Here is a 23,487-nt window from a genome sequence, read left to right as displayed (position 1 = left end):
AGGATCGTCAGCTTAGTCATCACGTACATAAATGAACTTAGCCGAAGCTGACTTTTTTCACCCATTTTCTCATCAACACCTTCGTACATTTTGCTGCAAACGTAGCTTGTCTGCAGGTCACGCAGGCATTCCACGGTCATGGTAAGTTTATTGCTGATACCTCTTACTTCACTGGCACTATGATGAGCGAACAAGAATTCTGCAATGCTGAAGGCCTTCCGGCCGTCCTGTGGATAAAATCTTTGCCTCACATGCAACTCTGAGCCACATCTTATTATGCCCCTGTTCAATTATCTTACTTGACGTACAGAGAGCCGGGCTAACATGTCAAAGCATTAAAAACAGATGATATAGGTCCCTCATGTGTTGATGTGAGCTCCGGCAGGGTAACGACCACCGGCAACCTCAAACTTGGCCAGTGTCGCGTCAATCTCTGCCAGCTCCGCGTCTGTAAACTCCACCGCTGCTGCCTTCGCGTTCTCATTGACTCTCTCCGCCGTCGTTGCGCCGGGAATAGGAATTACCACGGGCATGCCGGGCTTCTTGGAGATGGCGAGGGTCCAGCCGATGGCGAGCTGAGCGGGAGTGACACCCTTCTTGGCCGCCAGCTCCTCGACCTGCTTGACGAGCTTGAGGTTGATGTCGAAGTTTTCCGGCTGGAAGCGCGGCATGATGCGGCGGAAGTCACCCTCAGGAAGGTCCTCGAACTTCTTGATCTCGCCGGTCAGCAGGCCACGGCCAATGGGTGAGTAGGCGATGAGCGGGATGTTGTGCTCCGCGCAGGCAGCGGCAATGCCGTTAGAGAGGACGTCGGTCGAGAAGAGGCTGAGCTCGACCTCGACGCCGACAATCTTGGCGTGCTTGACCGCCTCCTGGATCGTCGCGGCAGAGACCTCGGAGAGGCAGAGGCCGCCGACCTTGCCGGTATCAATGTACTCCTTCTGGATGATGCCGAACGTGACTTCGAGGGGCGTGTTGGCGTCGCGGCGCGCGCACTCGAAGATGTCGATCTTCTTACGGCCCTTGAGCTGGGTGATGATGTTATCCAAGGAGCGGCGGATGCCTTCCGGCGAGCCGTCTGGGTGCAGGTTCTGAACATTGACCCCGCCCTTCCAGCTGACGACGACCTTGTCGGAGTCTTCAGGGTATTTCGCAAAGTAGCGCTCGAGGAGCGTCATGCTGTTGTACTCTGGCTTTCCGTAGAATTCGCCCGCGTTCCAGAAGTTGTTGCCATTCTGAAGGGCGGCACGCATGGCCTCGAAGGCTTGTTCCTCAGGAGCAGGCTTTGCGCGCCAGGTGAGGCCCATGAGACCGTAGCCGATGGGACCAATTTCTTGTCCGTTGATTTGAACCATTGTGGTGGTGCTATGCGAGTGCTCGTTTGAAGTTACTTGAGCGACTTATCGTGGCTGCGGGGTTATGGTGCAGTGTAAATGTTGAGTTGTGCGGGTTGCTGTTGATAGAGAGGATTGCATCGGCGGGGGGGTTGAAGACCTTATATAGAAGCCTATGGAACGTCTCAGTGTGATATCACCAACTTGGGTTCTCACGGGAGCAAACTGGGCCGCTGTGGACAAGTACCGGAGAGCAGCTTCAAATCATGACGATGGCGCGAGGTACATTCGTGCCGCCAGCGCCGTACCTTAAGCTCCGCCGGACGTGGGGGCGCCTGCGCAGTGCTGTCGTTCATTGGAGACATTGGGGTGAACGCCCATCGGCTTTAGCTACAAAGCAAATCCTCCATTTCCGATCGGTCGGGATTGTCTCCAATTGAAGGCGGGACCTGGACTTAAGCTTCTTATCAGCGTTGATCACCCTGCACACCAGACCCTAGAAGTGGCATACTGCCGGACGTAACCAACTTGTCAGATTCTTATTTCGTGCACCAGGCACGACGCTCTCGGAAGTCGCTGACTTGCTTTTCTCCGAAGTTACCTATTTGCAGCATCGAGTGCAGCATCGAGTGATGCTGGCAATGTACGCCGTCGCGAAGCTTTTCTTACGCAACTGCTCAGCAACACTATACGCTACAACCCTCTACGTCGGCTTTCACACATTCTTTGTCATGAGAATTCCGAGGCAATTCACGCCCTACAAAATATCGTATTGAATCCACGGAGAGCTACTGCATCTCCGAACCGAACAGACTTCTATCGTTTCTACCGATGACGTTACATGACTGAAGGACACGCATGCTAATGGCTGAGTGGAATCAGATGTCGACCAACTTTTCAACAGGAAGCTGATGCTGCACCTGCTGGGCCTTCTTGGCTTGGAGAGCATTACCGTTCGCCATCTTCCTCTTGCCGCTCTCACTGGAAACGGGCACGGGGGACGCGTTCGCTCGAGCCCTCTCAACCCCAAGTCTCACAGAATGGACCTCTTCCGCCGTCTTGCGCTCCTCCTTGTCGTTCTTCATCTTCACCTTCTTTGACTGGCTCACAGTGCCAGTCGCAGAACCGCCGCCCGAAGCCTGCCCGGGACTTTTCTTCTCGCCGTTGCTGATGCTAGTAGCTGCAGCGGCCCCGGCGGCAGAGAAAATACGAACGTCAATGGTCCCCTCGACAGGTAGCCCGGCCGACTTACGCCACCAGCCCGGCAGTTCGGTGAGGCCCACGTCACTGAGCCCCTCGAGTGTCACGGGCATCTGGTGCGTGTACCGGCAATCCGTACCGAAGCTGCACTGGCCTGTCTGACACCAGTGGCGGCACAGACTGCCGGCGGGCCGGGCGGGCTTTGACTTATTACCCTTATTGCTCTTCTTGCCGTTGTTGCTGCCGCCATTATTCTTCGCGACGGCTTCGGCAGACAGAGCAACAGCCGGCGCCGAGGTCGAACGGTGGGCGAGCTGAGGAGCGAGTCGATGGGCAGAAGCAGCGGCAGCGACTTCGAGCATGCGTTGGGCAGTCTCAGCCGTCGACTTCTCCTTGGACTTGGGGGATTTGCTCTTGGAGACGCTTCGTCGCTTGTTATTGCTGCTGCTACTGCCGGAAGAGTTCTCTGCGCCAGAGAAGTCGTCCGTGGAGACGGATTCTGTGTCCTCGGCCCAGTCCAGGACGCGCCGGGGCGGCGGCATCATCACCGGCGGAGGGCCCTTGGCTCGGGATGATTTCGGGGGATCTCCAACACGTGTGTCGGCTATGGGTTTAGTGGTGACCTTGGGTCTATATACATGGATGGTGAGTAAGTTGAAATAGTTACGAGATGGTGGGAGCCTACGCCTTGGCGGGAGCTTCGATGCACTCTAGCATTGGCTCGCGAGTTTGCGCAACCGGCGATACAAAGTTCAACTGGAGGTCGCTCAGTGGCTTAGGGAATTCGCCGAGGTTGGACATGCCGACGGTCTCGCTGATTGTGAGCTCCTTTGGCAAGCCGATGATCTCGACATAGTCAGGTAAGAGGTCGATAGGGATGACGGGCACAAGAGAGTTACGGGTGCCGCCCTTGCGAATGATGAAGTGCTGCGGCCACGAAACGAACGGGCGCGCTTTCTCCGAGGAACTGATCTCATTGTGTGGGTTATGCATAGACTGAGAAAGGCCTCTCTTGTCCTCGGACGGAGGTGCTGCGGCGGACGCCATGTGTTGCTCGTGATACGTTTTCGTGACGAGCTGAGAAATGAGGAAAAGGGGGGCCATCCTCGCGGGTTAAAACATTGTCCTTTCAAGACTTTTGAAGAGGGGACGACGGGAAGTGCCGACCTCCTATTCCTATCTCTGTTTGTCGATGGAGCTGTGATAGATGCCGGGTATCTTAGTGTTGCCGCGGCACCATGCGTCTATTCCATGTCGTTTGCTTAGAGACTCTAAAAAAATGACACGCAGAGCTAGACGCATCAAGCAAGCCATGTGCAGCTTCCCGCCGCCACCCATCTCTATGGGCTCCACCACTTGTATCCAGCCTGACTCTACTGTAGTTTTTACTTGTCTTCCACCCGGATCTTGACATCCAACCCGTCTACGCAGAAGCCCAATTGTCTAGGCCCATCCTTGAGCTCAACTTCTCTCTTGACCCATCTTCCACCCTTGCCCTCTTGCGCCGTGCCTGTTTCCTCCTCACCGCTCCTCGCAATTGCGCCAGCAGCATCCTCTTCGTCGCTGCTGTCTTCCGCCTCCTCGTCTTCATCGAACCCAGCCACGGGGTCCCACTCGCCCGTCTCCCAAACCAAACGCAGGCTGAGTGGATCCTTACCAAACAACCTGCCCGCAGTACCCTTGACGGCGTAGATGTCGGACGATTTTGGCAGGTGGGTAGTTTTGGTTTTGTTTGCAGTCGTGTGCGGGTAATGAAAGTGAACCGTGATCAGGCGTGCCTCTAGATAGGAAGGATTGATCTCGTCGCGGCGAATAACGTCAGGAGCGCCATAGATGGTGCAAAGCTCAGTGTATCGGGCGTGCTGTGCAAGGACCTCGGGCTCAGCGGCCTCGGGGACGGAGGCGAGCTGCTTTGCGATGCGGGAAAGATAGAACATTTCGGCGTTGGAGCGGTCCGAGGTCGAGATTGTGGTGAAGTTTAGGGCCTTGAGACAGCCCAGCCGGCCGATGGTCAGCATGTAGGCCTCATCGGTAGACTTCGTCTGATTGCCTCCGCCTTGGATTTCGGGATCAGGGCGTTCGTAGATAGGGTTGTGGGCGAAGCGGAGAGCGTTCAGACCCGGAAATGATGCCGGTAGGGCGTCAATAAAGGACCAGCTTGTTACAGCGTTGTAAGATACGTCCAGGTACTGCAGGCTCTCAGGAAAGACGGGAGCCGGAACGGATGTAGGAGAGATCGTAGATATGTTGTTGCCCTTGAGATGGAGATTACGCAGAGACGTGAGAGACGACAGGACAGACAAGTCTGCGAGAGAAGTAAACTCATTGAACTCCAGATCCAAAGTCGTCAAGGTATCGCTGAGGTGACCGAACGGCACTGTCGGGAGCGTGGAGAGCTGGTTGAGACTGCAGCTTAACGATGACAGAGAGGGGAACTTGCGGGCGAGGCCAGATAGAGACTCCCAGTCTAACAGCGTTTCCTCAAGCTCCAGGTCGTTGACCTTCATAAAGGCTTGCGTCTCGTCATCTTCGATGACTCGAAAGCGGTTGCCACTGAGCAAAGATTAGCCACCATCGTGAGTGAAGAAGGGCTGCGTAACGCACTTGAGTCTCAAACTCCTCAGATCTTCCAGCTCTCGACAGATACGGACGACTTGTCGGAACTCTTCGAACAAATTTCTGCTCAGATCGAGCTCCGTGACCAGCGGGCTCGTTTCCTTGACGCTCTTATCCTCAGATGCTACGTCAACTGCAATCCGCGTCCCGTCAAGAATCACAATGGTCAGGTCCTCAACGCGCGCGAGCTGGCGGCGAATTTTGTCGAAGCCGACCTCTTCTGCCGGCTTCTTCCCGAAGAAGACTATCTGGATCTCGGGCTCGCGCTCCGCCGCCTGCTCAGAGGCATACTTGCCGTTCAGAGCTGCCACGAAACTCTGCGGCGCGTCAGCGGGGCGGGTCGGGCGCACAAACGAAGCGGCGGTGGGAGATTTCGAGAGACCTGACACAACGATTAGAGACTCAGAAATGCCAGATATAAGCGTCCAGGGTGGGTACATGTGAAATATCTGACGTCCTTATGCTGGCCGTCATGCTTTCCTCGTCCCGTGTCATCCCATTCTACACCGAGCCAGGTGCCTGACGTGCCGGCAACTGCGCCGATGTAGCGAACTGTGCAAAGCGCACCATCGTAAGATAGCCGTTGGCCGATATGGTTTTCAGGCGCCATTTTGTCGAATACGGCGAGCTTTTGTCACCGTAAAAAGTGACTACTGTCGAGGCACATTATCTAGGTCGTGGTTCTGCAGCTGTAGCGTTCAGGAAATAAGTTCAATTTAGTGGAGGTGAGGTGGTGTTGTCGCTGAACACCACAATTGTTAGTGGGCCACATGCACCACAGCCGACGGCATCAGGAGCGTCCCAACCATGATCGTTCGATTCATATTTAGCAGAAAGAAATATGCTAAATTTCGCCGGAATGATATTTTAACTTCAAATGCCACACATTTTCACTCGTACAACTAGAATTCTACAGCTTCGACTTGAGAGGCTCCACAACCTTGATCAAGGCGCGTCCGTTGCTCAGAACAATCTTGCCTCCCTCAACCTTGGTCTGGAAGCGGATCTCCTCAAAGCCGTCCTTGACCTCCCCAGTCCGCCAGGCATCCGTCACCAGCTTGTCACCGGGCATGACGGGGGCAGCGAATCTCGCCTGGTACTCCTTGATGTTGGCAGGGTTGCTGCCGCCGAATGCCTCAAGCAGGCCGTGGGCCGTAGAGTTCCACGAGTACAGGCCATGCATGATGGCACCGGGGAAGCCCATCTTCTTTCCGGGCTCGGGAGTTGCGTGGAGGGGGTTGTAGTCGCCGTTCAGTCGGTACAGCAGGGCCGACTGCTTGTTCGTTTGGTGCTCGAAAGTGACGTCGGGCTTCTTGTCCTTCGGCGGGGGGAAGTTCTCAGTCGCAGGACCCTTGGGGCCGCCCCAGTTGCCCTGGGCGACGTAAAAACTGCTAGTAATGACGCTGGCGTAGACCTCGTTGGATTCAGCATCGACGAGGTCGGTCTGGGTCTCTACGACGGATCCGGGGCGGCCCTTGTCGTAAACGCCGAGGACCTTGGTTCGGACTTCGAACTTCTTTCCCTCCGAGCTTGTGGGGAGGGACTTGTGAAGCACAAGTTTGCGCTGGCCGTCGACGACGCGGCGGGGGTCGAAAGAGGGAACATTCGGGATCTGAACAGACTTCTGGGCGGCGTAGAAGTCAATCACGTCCTGGGCGTTGCCCTTGAAAGCTAGCCAGTTGTCAGTTGCGGAAGGGTTCGTATGCGCCGCGTGGTGGCCTACAGAGGATAATGGGATAGGTCGGGAAGACGGCGAAGTTCGGGTGAAGTTCCTGTAGATCATAAATTAGCCAAAAATTACAGCCAGCAAGCAAATAAGCAGAAGAGAACTTGCATAGAGGAAGTGCAGCTCCTGATCGGTGCAGCCGACGGTGTTCGCGAAGAGCAAGACATCACGCTTTACCCAGGAAACCTCCTGGCGAGGATACTCGAAACCGACACCGGGACCACTCATGTTGACTATCGAATGCAAATGTCGAAGATGGTTCTCAGAGAAAGCGGTCGGAACGGGAGATCGATTGGTAAACAAGGGTAAGGAGTTTACTTGTCATGTCAGGTTGCGCTTCGGCCGAGCTTGGGGGGGCTTTCTGGCGGTTTTAACTGCTGCTGGGTAAGCTTCCCTCGGCGCAGCTCTGGTCAGCTAACCGCAGCGCTCCAGTGGCAATGAAACGTCCCTGGCTAGATGAGTTGCCAATGCCGAGGTCCAAATGTGGGGGTGGAGTTGCGCCATGCTTGTAACCCCGGATCTTGACTTCGGGATCTTGGACGGCTCAGTGGCCTCTGCTGTTCCAGGAGAGGCTTAGTCTGCAAACCCCATCTAGTTCTCGCATCACTAATCTGGACAGACATCGTGAGTATCAGCAGCTGAGAAAGATTCCCTTGGAAGTTGGGATTGGCGCAGAGGGTCAGGAACTAGTCCTCTGAAGCTCATGGTCGGAGGTCGGTACCTACCAGCACCGACGTCCCGTCATAGCCCTGGAGCTCCCTCGGTCTACCCTCTCCGAGCTAAGAGCGACATCCTCCCTCAAAACACCTTAGCCAGGTATTTATGTCTAGACTCCTTCATATGCGCCATCTTCAACTCTACGACTCAGCACCTCGTGGCCATACAATCAGGTCATTTTGAAATCAAAGAGCTATTGCTTCAGGGTCGATATACACTAGCTTTTCAGCATATGGTGGGCCTTGGGTGGAAACTGAGGATGGCGGCTTCGGGGGCGACTGCATCCAATTTCATCGGTACCTACCCTTATGTTTGTATACCACAACGAATGTGTATGACAGGAAGCGTAACATATGTTTGAGCAGTCTACCTTTTGTCAATCACGTACATGAGCAGTGAAGATGCACTGATGGCTGCAGACAAAAGAAAGAATAGTGCACGAGTGAGAAGACATCAATATCACAATGACATCTAATGGGATTACCATCAAGGAAGTCTTTGTCCTCCTGCAATGACCACTTTCAGCACCACTCATATCAGCCTTGAGGTCGCGCTTTCCTCATTTTTTTCCACCTAGGCTCTTCCCTTGGTAAGTAGGTACACACGCAGCAGTTACCCGGTCTTTTTCAGCCTCCAAGCTGCCCGCCTGCCCGCCTGCCCGCCTTCTCCTTTCTCCATTCTCCCTCTCTATTCTCCTCCTTTCCTCTCACTTCCCTCGCCAACCATCCAGCTTCAAGTCTCCCAGGACCTACTTGAATCTTGACTTTTCTTTCCATTCCATTGAAGTATTCACCGTTGCTCGCACTACTCGTCGCAGCAGCACCCATCCTTACCACAGTCATCGCGACAACGCGGACCACGAATGATGGCGCCCTCCGGATCTGACCAGCTCTCGAAGCCATTCACCAAAGACGAGCGTAAAATTCTTCGCAGAGAGCTTAGGCATCTGGTCAAGAAGAATGCGACTACGCGTAAGAAATTGGAGAAGGGTATCGAGGATACGAAGTCGTTCCATCCCGACGAGCAGCAGTTGCAGCAAGAGAGTCTGGTCAGCATTTCACGCCGCATGAGAAAGAAAGTCGAGAAATTCAAACTTCGTCAGAAACGCGCATTGGCCGACAGGGAGCAGCTTTACAGATTGGATCCCTCTTCCGCTCGGGCTAGCGACATTGACTTTATGAAGGATATGCTCGCAAACCTGGACAAGGGAATCGCATCAGCGAACTCATCAAAGAGGAAGTCTCCCGATGAAATCAACGAGAAATCCAGTTTGGGATGGGACTCAGACTCAACCTCGGACTCGGACAACATGGTCGATGATGTCGACAACCACAGCACTGTTGAGCCTGACCTGGGCACCCCCACCAAAAGGGTTCCCAGAACCGTTGCTTCGAGGACGGTGAGCATCTCATCCTAGGAAGGTGAGACTGCCGAGAAGTCTACCGATGCCGACGAGAAGACCAACAGTGGCGTCAAGGATCAGAACGGAGAAGACAAGAAGCAGAAGAAGAAGCGCAAGAAGTCCAAGTCTTTCTCCGCCGAAGATGCCGAGCTGCCGCAGGTACAGGACTCTACCGACATTGTCCGCAAGGCAAAGAAGCACAAGAGATCAAAATCGCTCTCTGTCCAAGAATTTGGCACGCTGGGGGATTCCAAAATGTCGCCAGGAGACGACTCGACCAACGCAGCGTCCGACAAGAAGAAACTCAAGAAGTCAAAGTCTCTTCTCGTCGATAAGATCAGCAAGGAGATCAAGAATAAGCAGGAGCAACTTGAGCCCGCGTCGCCACAGAGTACCTTTGATAAGAAGAAGGTTTCGACCACTGTTCTTGAGGCCACGAACACTGCTGAAAAGGGTGACGAAGATGGTGCTCTGAATGATTTTGAGATTGTGGAGATGTCGAACAGCAGCAACGGTGCTGCTTTCAACGACAAGAAGCAGAAGATGAAGAGGAAGAACAAGAAGAGATCTCATCCAGTCGATAACGATGGTGGTACCAGCGCCCCGCTGATCGAGGATACTGCAGTCGTTTCTGGTCAGATCACTGCGGCTCCGCCCAAGCAAACACAAAAGGGTCCAACTCGCGTCGACCCTCCTGCAGCTCTTGCTATCTTTAGCGATCTTCGTCCCCGTTACAACCCGTTCTCTGGATTTCAGAAGAGATACAGCACCCAGAAGGCCGAGCCTATCTTCACACCCCGGGAGAAGCCCTCAGCCAAGCCGTCTTCGTCTTCGGCTGTAGAGAGCGGCCAGACTTGGGTTCTAGACACTGTCGGTTCACGCAAGAAAAGCAATAGTGTGACGATGAAGATTGGCAAGGTCGAGACACCCCATCAGACGGACCAGGAATCCCCTACACCTCCATCCACAAAGGAGAACAAGAAGAAGAGGGGTAAACCCAAGAAGGCCAAGGGCCCTGAAACTTCTGTTGCACAGCCCAGTGCGTCTGTCTCGTCTGTTCACGCATCTGGTAATCTCGTTCAGTCTCTTCATCCCGGCTCTCATGGCAAGTTGGCACAGCTAGCCGCAGCTACAGGACCTGCCCAGCGCTCGCCAGAGTTGCAGAAGAAGCTTGCCGCGGACAGGAAGATGATTGCGAAGGAGCGAGATGCTTGGAAGAAGATTATGAAGTTCTGATCTGCATCGTGCGGGTTTCCTTGCAGGAAAACCTCGATGGGCTCTGCAAGTTTGACCCGTTAGTACCTTGTATGATAGATGAATTTGCTCGACAACGGAAATGGCAGAAGGGATTGAGGAAATGGCAACGGCCGGGCTTTACTTTCTCGATAGATCAAGATGCAGACGAATCAACATACAAATAGCCACACCTGCATCGAACCCTGCTCTTCTGGTATCATTGCTTCGCACATCATGACGGAGGACTATGCGACTCGTCATGCCCGGCGACGTTATCACAAGAATGATTATTTGTCATCGAAGAAGGCCTCAGAACATTGGTTGGCAGTGTTTGGGCGTCAAATCACAACGAGCACCACTGGTCGACAAATAGAAAATGTCAGTCAAAGGACTAAGCCGCTCTGGGGGCCATAGTCATGTTCAAGTTATAAAGAGTGTAGATCCTTCCATAAACCGTAAACCATAACCCAGTCTGTGCATTTCTTCCAAAGTCTCAGACAACTGTCTAGTACCTGCCCTTAGCACGGTCACACTCCTCCAAGAAACGATAGATGCCTTCCAAGCCATCATACTCGTCATGCTCACTCGTCTTGGGGGTAGGTGACATGCTTCCATAGCCCTCAGGGTCCGACATCCAGGGGTCCTCCTCCATCTCAATGAACGCCTCTTCCAAATCCACATCCAGACCGGAAAGCGAGCGGAGAGAACCACCTGGAGATGTGAGGGTTTTGGCGTCCTCGCAGTCGGGGGCGAAGGGGAAGCGGAGAGCCATAGGCACGCCGGTCTCGGCGTCGAAATCAGCGTCCTGACCGACAACACCGCGCTGAACGCCATAATCGTCGCACAGTCGTTCCACGGTATCCGCGTCGACGCCAGGGAATCGCACTCGTAACACACTTCCCTTTTCCATTGTCACCGGCAAGTCACCCAACAATGCAATTCGCTTCAAATCGGCGAAAATGATAGCCAGGTCCTTGACGGCACGGGCGAAGTCAACAGAGAGTACATCGAGGAAGCCCTCCTCGCCGAGAGAGGCAGCGGGGGCAGCGGCGCCAGCGGAGGTGAAGCCCGCAGCAGCGGCAGCGGCAAGAGGGCTAAGGGCGGTGATGGTGGGGTTGAGCTTGAAATCGACAAAGGCGCCAGGGTTGCTGCGGGCAGCACCCATCATCTTGACGTAGGCAGCCTGCTCGAGCTCCGAGACGGCACGGTAGCACATCTCGCCGCGGGCGTTGAGGCCGTCGTAGCGTGCCTTCTTGCCCGAAAGGCAAAAGGCCCGCATGGCGACGGAGACGTTGTGGATCACCTGCGCCGGGGCGGCGGGGGTATGGGAGAAGTAGCGGGCTCCACCGCCAGTGCTGTAGCCGCCTTGGGTACGCGGGATGGCGCCGCCGGTGAGGTTCGGTCGGAGGGTGCTCGCGAAGGGGGCACGTCCTGTCATCTGTCCCACGCGGCGCGAGGTGTTTGAGCTCGGGAACGAAGCTCGGTTGAAGCGTGCGGCGTTACCGCTGCCTCCGGCGGTGGAGATCCATCGGCGGACGGTGTTGTTCACGTTCTGGGTCGCTGTCGAGTACCAGCGTCCGGCACGCTTCTGTCTGAGGAGGGCGGCGGGATGGATGGGTTGACGGCCGGTCGGCGTGGTGCGGATAGGAATGTGTGCGAGCTCGCCCTGGGCGGGACGGGCGGCGGCGTTGGCGAGTTTGGTTCTTAGCATCTTGGTCGCTTTGGTAACGTTCGTGACGCCGAGTCGGAGGAAGCGTAGGGCTGTTGGAGCCCATATCTTCCCCGCGACGCCAGACATCTTTGCGGGTGGTTGTGAGTCCTGGGCTCACACGGCCTTTTGGGGGAAAGGACGTTCAGTATCAGGATCGAGAACCGAAGCTTGTCTGTGTAGCTGCAAAAGGAGTGACAACTCGGGGACGGCGGGTGTTCGCGGGGAGTTATACCTGCGCAGTATAGGGTGGCGGTGCGCCCCCCGGCAATCTTCGCCACCTCGTTGATCGCGGAGATAGTCGGGCGCACAGCCACAGATCCTGAGGGGTCCCGTGCTAGACCCAACCGGGTTAGCTGCATCGTCGCCGACCCGACCCCCACTTTTCTTTTTTCCTCACGCCTTTAAATTTTCCAGCAAGCTCTTGCAGACTTCATCCTCTTCTGTTTCTTCACATCAGGTCAAGAATTTTTTGACCTTCTGCCTGCCCGCCGCAACGTCGCGCCAGCGCGCGAGGGCAGGCAGCTGGAACCAATGGGTAAGCTTTTCTTTCTCTTCGAGCTCCTTGCAGCACCTCCTGTTTGCGAAGATGATCTTTCATCGAACAATCCAAATCAGACTACCACATGGTGTTTCATTATCTCTAGAATTACACTGAGCAAAATTTTGCAGAGCATCGATTCTTGCGCTAGCGTCGCGTGGACTGAAGGCTAACGCGTCGCAGAAATTTCCAGACCCCAGATTGCTTCAAATTGGAAGCTGTTGCCGTTCTCAAATTTTCTACAAAAGGTATGCTCGCAGCTCTCAACTTTTCCTGTCGCCCTCGACCCCACCCTCTCATATGATGAACACTTCGTACACCATAGGGATTCCTCATGCAGAATACATAATGTTGAATCCGGTGCAATAGTTTCAGCCTTGTCTGATCTAGAGCCAAACATTTCGCTGTTTCTATCGCATCTTCCAGATTGCACTCGTCGCTAACTCACTCTGGATAGGTAAATACAGAAACTACTTCAATGTTTTGACGTTTCGTCCGTGTCCCTCTCCCGCACCGCACCACGCATGAGGAAGATTTGAACGAACGGGCGGACATAAATGAACCTCGACGCTCCTCGCCAGAAACAAACAGGTCGTACAAAACCTGTGGTGTTGGGTGTCGGGGCTTCTTGTTGATATCATTCGTCACCTGATTGTGGTTAACGGCTTGTCGCTTTTTGGAGAGGCATCGGGCTTGCGTCGTTTCTGGTCATTACAGATGTGCTGACTGGACCAACGCAGGTAAATATTGCTTGGTTTTGCCCATGTTCCTAGTTCGCAGCTTGCGTTGCTTCGCTCTCAATATCATGATGAGTTGTCAAGTATTCACACTGTTTGACTGGCTTCACTTCGGTGTTTGCTGGACATGAACACAATTAACACTTTCTGATACTATTGAGGTATTCCCACACCGCATCACTGATTCGACGTTCCATTTGCTAACTCGTCGCAGTTCAACTACTTGGTGTTTGCTTCACTTCTGCTTGGGCCGTTGCTAATCCGCAACGCAGGTAGGACGCAGCTTTTTTTCACTTGCTTCAATATGATACCCCAATGGTAGGTCCACATCTCTTTCACGTCTCGCATGCCACCCCCCCTCTCAATGATGACCAAACATTAGCTCTAGTACTGAGTTCATCATGACGAAAAATTTACCAATCACCTTGGAGAACTGATTTGAGAAACATCTTTTGCAACTTTTTATGCATTTTGTTACCAAGACAAGTAGCTAACTTGGCAACCTAGGACTTTTGAGAGATCTCTATGATCGTGTCCATAGTTTCATTTGAATAGACTTGTTTCAACCATGAACAAATACCTGCCTCGCTACATCCTGTGAAGACTATTCATCTGCCTTTATGTCTACCGTGTCCCTTTGCGCCAATGCCTCGTAAAATGCAGCCCCTGCGTACCTAATGCTTGAGCTGCAGCCGCGAGTTCATCCCAACAATACATCTGATCAAATCCCAGTCGCCATGCGCTCCAACCCAATCTGTGACAATGATGCCAGTTGCGGCGTCGCCAATGTTGAGCTGATTGGGCCCCTTGCCCTGCTCACCGTGACACATACACAGGTACTCGATGACAGACGGGTTCACCTTGGCCGCGATACGTTCTGGCCAGCAGGTGGCATTGAAGAAGTTGCTCGCGCTCAGGAAGTTGACGAAAAAGGGCAGCGACGGGGCGTCGGCGTTGAAGTCTGGCATGCCGGGGAGGTGGAAGAACTGCTCGGCGGCGCGTTCCAGCTGGCCGCGCGAGAAGTCAATCTTCTTCTCAATGTTGGTAGACTGGTCGATCTCGTAAAAGTCCTGGACGCGGATGAGCCCGCCGCCCACGGTGCCGTCCTCGCAGTTGTCGGGCCAGTTCTGCGCATCGATGCCCCAGCCCCTGCCGTCGTGTTCCCCACGCAGGGACTCGTCGATGCCGAAGCGGCGGATCAGCACGATGCGCCCACGACAATCACCGAGGTGGGGGATGCGCGGCTCGACGAACCAGCGGTGGGCGTCGCGGCCGACGTAGCGGTCGCGGAGGTAGCGGCTCAGGTGCTCGTCGGTGCCCTTGCCGGTGCCTTCACGCTTTACAGACATGAGGACGGTCTCGGAAGGGTTGGCGTCGAGGTAGGCATAGATGTCGGAGAGCATGTCGGCGAAGTACTTGTTGCCCGTCAGAGAGATGGGGAAGACGGAGTGGACGAGGGCCAGATCGTCGTTGTCTTGGCTGGCTGAGACGCGGATGTCGAGGAAGCGCACGCCGTTGTCGAGCTGCTCGCGGACGCTGACAGCCTGGCATCGCACCGAGGGAAGAGCTGTATGACATGTGGGCGAGTTGTGCGTGCCAGGAATGGAGAGGAGAGGGAGAGGATAGTGATCCTGGAGCTCACGCATCCAGGCGTTGAGGTTGGCAGAGGACATGATGGCGAGAAATGCGCCGGAGGACACATAGACGGCTGTGAGCTCGAGAGGCGCATCATCGAGCTTCTTCATGACGGATGAGCGGTTGGAGGGGCTCGGGGCGTCGATCTCATAACGGTGGCCTTCGATTTCGAACTGCAGACGGATGACCTCCTTGCCGCCGGGTTCTGGGGCGTTGATTTCCGTGCCGTTGATGGTGAAGGGATGGACATGGACATCAACATCCTCGGTGGTATGCGACTCGCCCTTCACGACGGTCTCCCTCGTGGTGAAGGTTGTCGCATTGAAGAATGAGCCAATGGTGCCAATGGTGTTGCCAAAGACATCTCCGGTGCGAACCTTCTCGCCCTCGAAGCGCTCAACGCGCTTGAGGGTAACGGGCAGAGAGGTCAGATTGCGGATAGTGAGAGGCGCCATGTCGAAGGGGATTCCGTTGGAGGAGGGGGAGGGGAAGGGAAGTGAGAGGCAGAACCCCATGATGGAGGATTTTCACGGGGTTTAGAGCCCCCCGGCCAGCTTCGAGTACGCGTGTAATACGGGGTTCAAGGCGTCGAGGGCGTTCTTGGGAGCCGTTACATGCATGTAAAATGGGTCTCCCTTCTGCTGGGCTGTCCTGCAAAGGCCCAAGGGACACCAGCGTGGGGTGGGCGTTGTAACCTGGGTGGGAGGTGGTAGGTGGGATGCAACTTGTCTTGACGCAAGTTCAGCTTGGCTAGGCTCAGCACGACAGAATCCAAGGAAGTCAAGCCGGCAGCGGCTTTCCTAGCGCAACTGAGGTTGCAGCACCGCGATGCGGCCCCCGCCTAGCGCAACTCGTTTTGTGTAGAGCTGGCCATTCGGGCCCTGAAACTAGCCGTGATTCGACAGCGGTGCCAGACCAAAGCCGCACTGAGGAATTGGCGCCGCCCATTGGGCTGCGGGGAGTTGTCAACTGGAGCTGAGCTCTGGATGGGGGACAGCCCTGGCTTGAGCGGACCTGGAGCAGGGATGGACCGCGCGACGACCGTTTGAGGCTGACGGCCGACAGTTCGGACCGACTTGCAAGTTGCAACTCAAAGAAGGGGATGAACTTGGGGAAAGGGCAGGAGTGTGTGTTGAAGCGTTGTTCTAGAGATGTTTAGGCCAAGATTCATGTCGGCCTTGAGTCGTCAAAGTCAAAAGAAGGGACGGTTTAGCCGCAGTGATTCAAGCTCCCGTCCATTAGTGTTCCGGGAACAGCATGGGCTGCAGATTACAGCGGGCCTGACGGCCTACCGTGCGCTCAAGTCGATCTCGGACAACCTACCATCCTTCAACCTCTCCACGATGCATCTCGTCATTGATATTGACGCAAGAAGTCAGACGAAATATCTCAGCTTTGACTCGGATCAAATCACCCTGTGCGCCTCATCCAAGTTAACCCTGCAAACCTGGCAGGCTTCATACTTGGTGAGAATTTTGTCGGCTGTACTGTGTTGCAACCCGCCCAATAAGACACACCATTGACATCGAAGTTGAAGCGCGTCTCCTTTTACAGAGGAGGAATATTGCGCATTTGCCTAAACGAGAAAGTTGCGTCTGGGTCTCGTCCATTCGTCTGCAATACCACACTCACTAATATCATTTAACCATCCCTGTCATCCACGACCCGTGCTCTTGGATCCTGCGAACTACCGTTGACGTGGGCTTTATCCGCTCAACCGTCACCGGAGGAGGGCCGACCCAACATAATGACTTTATCATCTCGACTTACATGGGGAATCCGTGGAGAAAACCCTGGATTTATAGCCTCCAGTTTTGGTCTTGTACTAGGCGGTGCAGATGTCATGTCGTCCGATGCCCCATCGAATCGTTGCGTTTACACATGCACACTTCGCCATACCTATAGATCATTTCACAGCTTGTAACATTCATGAAATCATGGACCAGGACTTCTTATCAGTTTCATACCAAGTATCTACGTGGTTTAATGACGATATTCTGCTGTTGCTAGATCTTCCTCCAACAAATGCCTGAAGCGACATATACGGACGCGCAGCCACAAGACACGATCATACAGAATGACAAGGGCAAAGGAGTCAGCCACGAACACCAAGATAATGCAGTACAATTATCAGCAAATATCACAAGGAGGTGTATCAAAATTGACACCATTTAAATAGAAACACCCCCTCAAATTAACAATGGACGCGGCGAAGTCGACAAAGTAGCATGTCAAGTCCTTTTTCAATCCCCGAAAAGCATCAGAACCCGTTCTGTATCTTCAGTGTGGGATTCGCCCGGTGCCCAACTCCTCAAATCCCGAGGCGGCCAAACATAGCTCCTGTCAACCGGCAGCCGCAGCATGTGTATCAGATCAGCGCAGCAGGTTGCTGTACCCGACGATCCGGCACCCAATAACGCCTGTATCCTCTTCCACATGAGGCAGTATTCCCGTCCGGGGTGGCCAGATGTGAGTATTTGTTTGCTCCCATCTCCGCGCGGATGCGCCTCCGAACCTCGGCACCGACGCACATGTGAAGGATCGTTCAATTAAGCGCGGTCCTTTTAGACAAAGCAAGGCACAGAACAAGAATCAGGCGCTGGTACGATACCCCTCTCGAACAGGCATTGCCATGCGGTGCCAGACAGTTGGAAGAACGACTCCGTGTACGGAGCAAACAGGTGGTGTGGATCCAGCCAACCACCATCGCAAGCGGGAGGAAAGAAAAGGCAAGGACGGGAAGGAGGCAACTAGAGACAGCGGAACCCATCCCGTGTGCTTCGGCCTCTGTCCGTGTCATCCTTGTAGTTGCATTGGTTGCAAGTCTACTCCATAGGCCTCTGGAATGGTCGACAATGAATCAAGCAAGTGAAATACACCAAAAGAGCAGAAGAATGAAGAAGAAGTACATGGACGTAAATAATCGCAGAAGTATATATTGAAGTCTGAAAAGGCAAATATGTGTAGTTGAAAGATGAAATCTAAAAGCCCTGGATCTTTTCCCCACCAACTCCTGCAGTCAGGAGGACTGCTGACGACCGCATAAAGCCCAATTTTCAAGCTGTAGTGGACAAAATGGTAATAAGAAGCTTCAAGACATGTCGTTGGTAAATCTCTATCGGAAGTGGGAAAGCCGCCAGAAGGGTTATACGTCGTGCCTTGCCCGTTTGCTGCGGGTCTGCTCCAAAGGTGCCGAGTCTGACAGACGCCGTCTCCTTTTCGGTGATGAAGGTGAGGTTGTTGCGGATGATTCTGTACTTTGCGAGGGCGAAGGTGGCGTCCACTTTTGTGTGGGTGTCCTTTGACGAATGATCTCGTTGATTGTTGATTCGGTGCCAATGACATTGGAGGAACCTTTGATGGTCATACCCGCATCGACTTCCAGCTTCAAAGGTCTTGGCCGTCCGTTCTCATCTATCATGGGTAGTCCGGTCGCCCAATCCTGGCCCTGAATTGCTTCGACGACGGCCCTTGCGATAGAGTTGGCTTGCTCGGATGGGGAAGAGGGTAGTGCGATGAGATTGCCATCAGACGCTATATTGATGCGCGTGGAAATACGCAGCGAGATTGGCGACAACTCCTCGTGGTCTTCGTCGCTGAATTGGCTCGAGAATGACACCTCAGGGTATGGCGCGACTCTATGGGGAGCGGTTCCGGTTCCGTATGAGTTGGAACGTCGGGAGAGGTAGGCAGCAAGGCTATCCATGATGCTTGGCTTCATCGTCGACGTGTAAGCTGGAGGCTCCTCTGAAGGGCATGATTGGGTTTCTTTGAGGGTTGGCGAAGAACCAAGGCCAGTAACGATGGACAAGCGTTCGGTTCGTATTTTCGGTGTTTCAGAATCCATAGTCGGGCGTAATTGTTGGGGATGAGATGACTTTGAAGTAGGCCAGATGGGTGCTGCGAGATGCCAATCTGTGTACATTGATGGCAGGTATACACAATCGCGACGAACTGAACGATCAAGTTCAAGGAGGACGGGAAAGATATCGTGGGGTAAGCTTTAGAACAGGAATCTTATGGAAGAAGTGGCTGCAACATGATTATATACCTCAAGACAATCGAAAAGTCAGTCCATGCGGAAGGGAGGAAGGGCCAGCTTCTGTAGCGGGGATGTGTCAAACAGGAAAGTGAGCAGAACGTACCTTAGGTCATGGTTGTGAGGCATCAGCACCCAACCGGTCCAAAAACACAATGTAGGCGCTCACAATAATGGAATGGGGAAAAAAAAAAAAAAAAAAAAAAGGCTAGCAGTCTTGTGACATTGACCATGCATCATCCTACAGCGTCTCCCTGTTCTGGGATTCATCAACACCGCACAACCCCCTCTTGAAGTTTTAGTCCACCTGAAAGTCCCCAGGCGTTCGGTTTGGTCCCACAGGATAGGCCCTGGCGATTTCTCTCGCATTGTTGCTAACTTCAATCTGGCTGTGAAGCAAGGTTCAGACCGCTTCCCACGATTGTCCCCATGGCTGAGCCATACCACCCGCGTTCTTAGCTTGAATTCCAATTCCCCTGTCTGCAATCGTACATGGCAGGCTGCCCCAACACTTAGTACAGAAATGCGATGGAGTGACACGAGCAGCCGATAAGGATGCAGACGCAGGGCCTGAGAATCACTTCCACATTGTTTGGCCGCTCTTACCAGGGGGTCTTTCGACACGGATAGGAAACGTGGAAACTAGTATGCCTGCAGGCTTACAACCAACAGATCCAATGAATAAACGAGATCGCGCAAAAGACACCGCACCACAGCCCGGACTGGCAGCATCTGACGGCCCGCGGATGAATGCATCGGCAAGTTATTGTTGTCATTGGAAAGTTGCGCTGCTAATGGTGTGGAACAAGGGATAGGGGTTGGGGGATGAAGTTGCCCACCGCGCCGGGCGGCACGGAAAATGCCCCACTTCGCCGAAGTCTCTTGCCATTGTCCCTGCACTTACTTCCTATTGTTCGCCGTCTACGTGGCGCTGAACCTAGCATCTTCCAACCACCGGCCCCGTGGCCAGAACCACACCCGTCGGCCGCCCGTGGACTGGGCCACCTACTGAGCCAAGGCATTTCAGCCCGTGATCCCCATCAACAGCTCAGGCAGGCCTGACGCAGGCCTGGATGCTCTTCCATTGACCAGTTTCTTGGGGCTTTATCCCCTGCCGCATCTCCGGCCACCCCAAAACTAGCCCAAGGATGTGTCCACCACCCCGGCCGGTCATACTGCTCCTGCCAGATCACCATGTATACCACCAACGAGGATGGTTCAGTCAAATGAATAGCTGATTCTTGAGTCCTTGGTGAGAATGGGCTCTACGAATACACCAGTCACCGCGGCCAATCTCATCTCCGAAGGTAGCGGTAGGATTACTTTGCTATTGGTGGTCCGGGTCGATTTCGGAGACTTATGGATCAACTACTGCTGGAAACCTTTGGTATCGCAGGAACAGGGACCAGGACAGTCTCATTTCCAGAACTTCAACCTCGGCTGGTCCAATTCATCCTTCTAACCGTTGATCGGCATATGAAATATGTACACGCAGGCATTGGTTGTGGCCTCCATGTTCAACTGCCTTGAGAGCAGGACCAGGGCGGGCATTTCCCGAGAACAACAAACATACACGGCGCGTACTGCGTTCACCCGGGGCGGGTAAGCCTGTATGTTCTTTGGCACAAGTAGTCGTGGCGCAAATTGTTTTGCTCCGATGCTATTCGGGTATTACGTCAGGTCATGTCAAATCATGTCAGTCACCTTTGCCTTTTACATGGACGCCTATCTCATAATGATGCGCGCTACAACCCCGTACATGCATGCCATTGTGTATTGACCATTCTCTTCTCCAGCCACGCACCCTATGGAAGGTCAGACTAGGATATGCCTCCTGCTGATGTCAGTCTTTCCACGGTGACCCCCCTTAGTTAGCGCAGTGATTTGCACCTCCTCCCCTCGCAAGCCACGAGCCATGGCCAGACCCACGCCCATGCCATCGGGTCGATAGCCATATCAAAACCCAGTCACGTCGAGAGAAACGCCGCCAAAGACCCGGGATCGACAACGGCGTGCCAGGCACACTGGCGCTGGTCCGGCACCATGCCGGGGTTGCGATACCGTCGCTTCTTCTCGCACTCGCTTACATAGGGACCCAGCCTTGGGCTCAAGTGATGCCCAAAAGCCTTCCTCTTCGAAACTCGACTGGTGGCTATGCAAGAGCGCCACCTGAGACCAGACACAGACAGATGCTTTGTCCAGAGCAAGCCGGAGCAACCGCCTGTTGCGTGTCAGTGACGTCTCCTATATGAATGAGTCCGGCTCGAATGTAGTGCGTCGCACCGCCCTTGCTCCCCCAGTTTTCCCCGAAGAAGACTACCGCAAGGGAAGGGGTTCTCCAACCGAGGTGTTAAGAAACGCAAACTGCCGTTCGGCGAAGTGGTACACAATGCTTGTTTAAAAAAGGCAAGGCTGCCCCAAGGCTCGTGCTGGCTCGATTGTTGTTGACGCCCGGCCGGGCGTGATACAAAATCCCCGGCCGTGAAATTGGGTTGTTTGGGTGACACGAAGGTTTCTCGACATTCTCATCACAGGAGATGTGACTGGAGTTCTCTTGTTGGTCCGGATCATGACAGTTGCACAAGCTTCAGGTTGGGTTTGGGAAAATTCGTCGTCCATCGAATTGTCACCATGCAAGGAAGACGGTCGACGGTCGACGGTGGATGCTCCGGCCGTAACTATCGATGAATGGTTTTTGAGTATCTTTCAGCGGTCGACTCGAGGCTTTGATGCTCTTGAGCAGGTAAGATGACGCTGCCGCTGGTAAACAGGACTAAATCTAGCTGCTACTGCTACCGGAATATGCCATGCAGCTTGCTCTGAGACATTGAAGAGAAGAAACTAAGCTGGATGTTTTGCACCTCGAGTCTACAGGCCCTGCGTGGATTGGATATCCAGTTGTTAGTAGCTTGAAATCAGCCTCTAGTCAGCCTCACCGCGATAATCGGCAAGACGAAGTTACCAGGCCTTGATATAGGTGGTTCACCATGTCGAGGTGGTCTGAAAGCATGCCTTCAGTATCCTTGTTCCGCGCCTGCAGCATGAACGATTGAGTATGGTGTTACCTGCCATTAACCCCCTTTACTCTTACTTGCACAACTTTAGAGTAGTGACAGAGGTAGTAGAGTACGCATCCTTTATGTACTGCTTATTTTCGTTTCGCCCTTTACTTATCTCAAGTTTGAAGTATTGTCATTCTTCGTCCCAAAGCCATGATGTCTTCTTGTGGTGAATAATGAGCATATTTACTTGTATCTCGGAAGCTTTCCCTTAGAATCTTTAGGGCTGGGTCTGGAATAGCTCTCCATCTAAGTCTGTGTCCTCAAGTCCAAGTCCAAGCGACTTTGTGACAATCTCCTGATGAGCTAGTCAAAACCTCAGCGTGGGACCGTTTAACAGGAGATTACGAGAGCGGTAAGGGGTTGACGTACTGGGCTTGGTGAATGGCCACCCAAATCCCGCCACCTCAAACAAGAAGAGCCGGGGAAACTTGTCTCTCAGCTCTAAGCTTTAGTCTGCCTAGATGTCAGCATCATCGGAGGCGTACGACAGCCCGAGTCTCACGAGATATTGAATTTTTGCGCGGCATGAAGTGGCGCATGTATGGACCACATCCCAAAAGCACGCCATCACGAACCTATCCAGACGTCTCTGCGAGACTACCTACCCCACGCGGAGCTGACTCCGATGGACAGAGCTCAGACCAACATATATTACGAGACCGTCCACCCGGATGGGTTAGACGCAACGGTTGGCGGCATGGCGTGCGCTGTGCGTCATGCCGTTGAGAAACAAGTGTTCCATTCAATGTTGAGACTTAGCCCTCAAGACGACGACATTCCTTGCCTTCAAAGTTCTATAAAGCGGTGAGCTTTACGCAGGATGACAAGTCCAGAGACTGCCTAACTTTCCTGTGCTAGAGCGACTATTTTGCCTGTAGGTGCGTATGTACTTTATAGCTAGTATCGTCGTTACCGTTGTTGTGATCGCTGTTGTTATTATCGTCTTCGTCGTCTCTCGTCGCCGTCTACTATCGTCCCTGGTCGGAGTAACTTAAATATACGGGAAACATAGTACCTCTAGCCCAGGGAAAACAGGCTGTCTCCAAACGTACTGGTGGCAGATCACGTTGTGGATAATACAGCGCGAGGTATCCGAGAATCTCTCTCTATTCGAGTAGCCAAATGGTCTACCTATCTACAAACCTCCCCACACCCATAGAGCCGCCAGAAGGCGTACCCCCTTTCTCCCAGCCCCAGCCATTGTGCCATAACCGCAAGAGATGGATCGGCTAGAAAACCAGGAAAGAAAAGATGTTGAAGTTCTTTTGTTTCCCCGTTAACGCCAATGTAGATGCTTTGTTTGTTTGCCCCTTTCGAACATTCCGAAGGGTATCTCTCATAATGCATTCGCTCTTTTATCAGAGTCGGAAAAAAAGGAAAAGGAAAAATCAAAAAGATGTCAGCAGGATATGCTCCTGCTGTTTCCCGCTCGTTTGTCTTTGTTGAAAGACGCCACCGCTCCCGTTTGACCATAATTTTTGGATAACACCTGAAAAAAGAAAACCCTACCCCATAAGACCTCGTGTTGCCTTTA

At 53.6% G+C, this 23,487-nt stretch overlaps 7 protein-coding genes across 7 annotated transcripts; 1 reads left to right on the top strand and 6 right to left on the bottom strand.

The window, feature by feature from the left end:
* Positions 1–359: 359 nt before the first annotated feature.
* GCG54_00009967 (Pyridoxal reductase) lies at positions 360–1,355 on the bottom strand (the record flags this gene model as incomplete). Its single annotated transcript, XM_045409903.1, has 1 exon — positions 360–1,355. One exon carries the CDS (start codon positions 1,353–1,355, stop codon positions 360–362), a length of 996 nt encoding a protein of 331 aa, XP_045271440.1.
* An 857-nt stretch (positions 1,356–2,212) lies between these two features.
* GCG54_00009966 (uncharacterized protein) lies at positions 2,213–3,638 on the bottom strand (the record flags this gene model as incomplete). Its single annotated transcript, XM_045409902.1, has 2 exons — positions 2,213–3,164; positions 3,220–3,638. 2 exons carry the CDS (start codon positions 3,636–3,638, stop codon positions 2,213–2,215), a joined length of 1,371 nt encoding a protein of 456 aa, XP_045271439.1.
* Positions 3,639–3,919: 281 nt separating this feature from the next.
* On the bottom strand, positions 3,920–7,104 carry GCG54_00009965 (Tubulin-specific chaperone E; the record flags this gene model as incomplete). The annotated part of the gene is given in 7 exon segments (XM_045409901.1): positions 3,920–5,087; positions 5,139–5,532; positions 5,589–5,702; positions 6,045–6,052; positions 6,065–6,821; positions 6,874–6,922; positions 6,952–7,104. The coding sequence occupies 7 exon segments, from the start codon at positions 7,102–7,104 to the stop codon at positions 3,920–3,922; spliced, it is 2,643 nt and encodes an 880-aa protein (XP_045271438.1).
* A 1,354-nt stretch (positions 7,105–8,458) lies between these two features.
* Positions 8,459–10,231, top strand: GCG54_00009964 (uncharacterized protein; the record flags this gene model as incomplete). The annotated part of the gene is given in 2 exon segments (XM_045409900.1): positions 8,459–8,992; positions 9,011–10,231. 2 exon segments carry the CDS (start codon positions 8,459–8,461, stop codon positions 10,229–10,231), a joined length of 1,755 nt encoding a protein of 584 aa, XP_045271437.1.
* Positions 10,232–10,736: 505 nt separating this feature from the next.
* GCG54_00009963 (uncharacterized protein) lies at positions 10,737–12,029 on the bottom strand (the record flags this gene model as incomplete). Its single annotated transcript, XM_045409899.1, has 1 exon — positions 10,737–12,029. The coding sequence occupies one exon, from the start codon at positions 12,027–12,029 to the stop codon at positions 10,737–10,739; it is 1,293 nt and encodes a 430-aa protein (XP_045271436.1).
* Positions 12,030–13,891: 1,862 nt separating this feature from the next.
* On the bottom strand, positions 13,892–15,367 carry GCG54_00009962 (1-phosphatidylinositol phosphodiesterase; the record flags this gene model as incomplete). Its single annotated transcript, XM_045409898.1, has 1 exon — positions 13,892–15,367. One exon carries the CDS (start codon positions 15,365–15,367, stop codon positions 13,892–13,894), a length of 1,476 nt encoding a protein of 491 aa, XP_045271435.1.
* Positions 15,368–17,908: 2,541 nt separating this feature from the next.
* GCG54_00009961 (uncharacterized protein) lies at positions 17,909–18,558 on the bottom strand (the record flags this gene model as incomplete). The annotated part of the gene is made up of 2 exons (XM_045409897.1): positions 17,909–18,135; positions 18,207–18,558. 2 exons carry the CDS (start codon positions 18,556–18,558, stop codon positions 17,909–17,911), a joined length of 579 nt encoding a protein of 192 aa, XP_045271434.1.
* Positions 18,559–23,487: the final 4,929 nt, after the last annotated feature.

Source organism: Colletotrichum gloeosporioides (genome assembly GCF_011800055.1).
Source record: "Colletotrichum gloeosporioides strain Lc1 chromosome Unknown consensus_1, whole genome shotgun sequence".
In the NCBI taxonomy this organism is placed as follows: domain Eukaryota; kingdom Fungi; phylum Ascomycota; class Sordariomycetes; order Glomerellales; family Glomerellaceae; genus Colletotrichum; species Colletotrichum gloeosporioides.
Note: the sequence above shows the minus strand (reverse complement) of the source record. Positions and strands in the feature narration are given on the sequence as shown.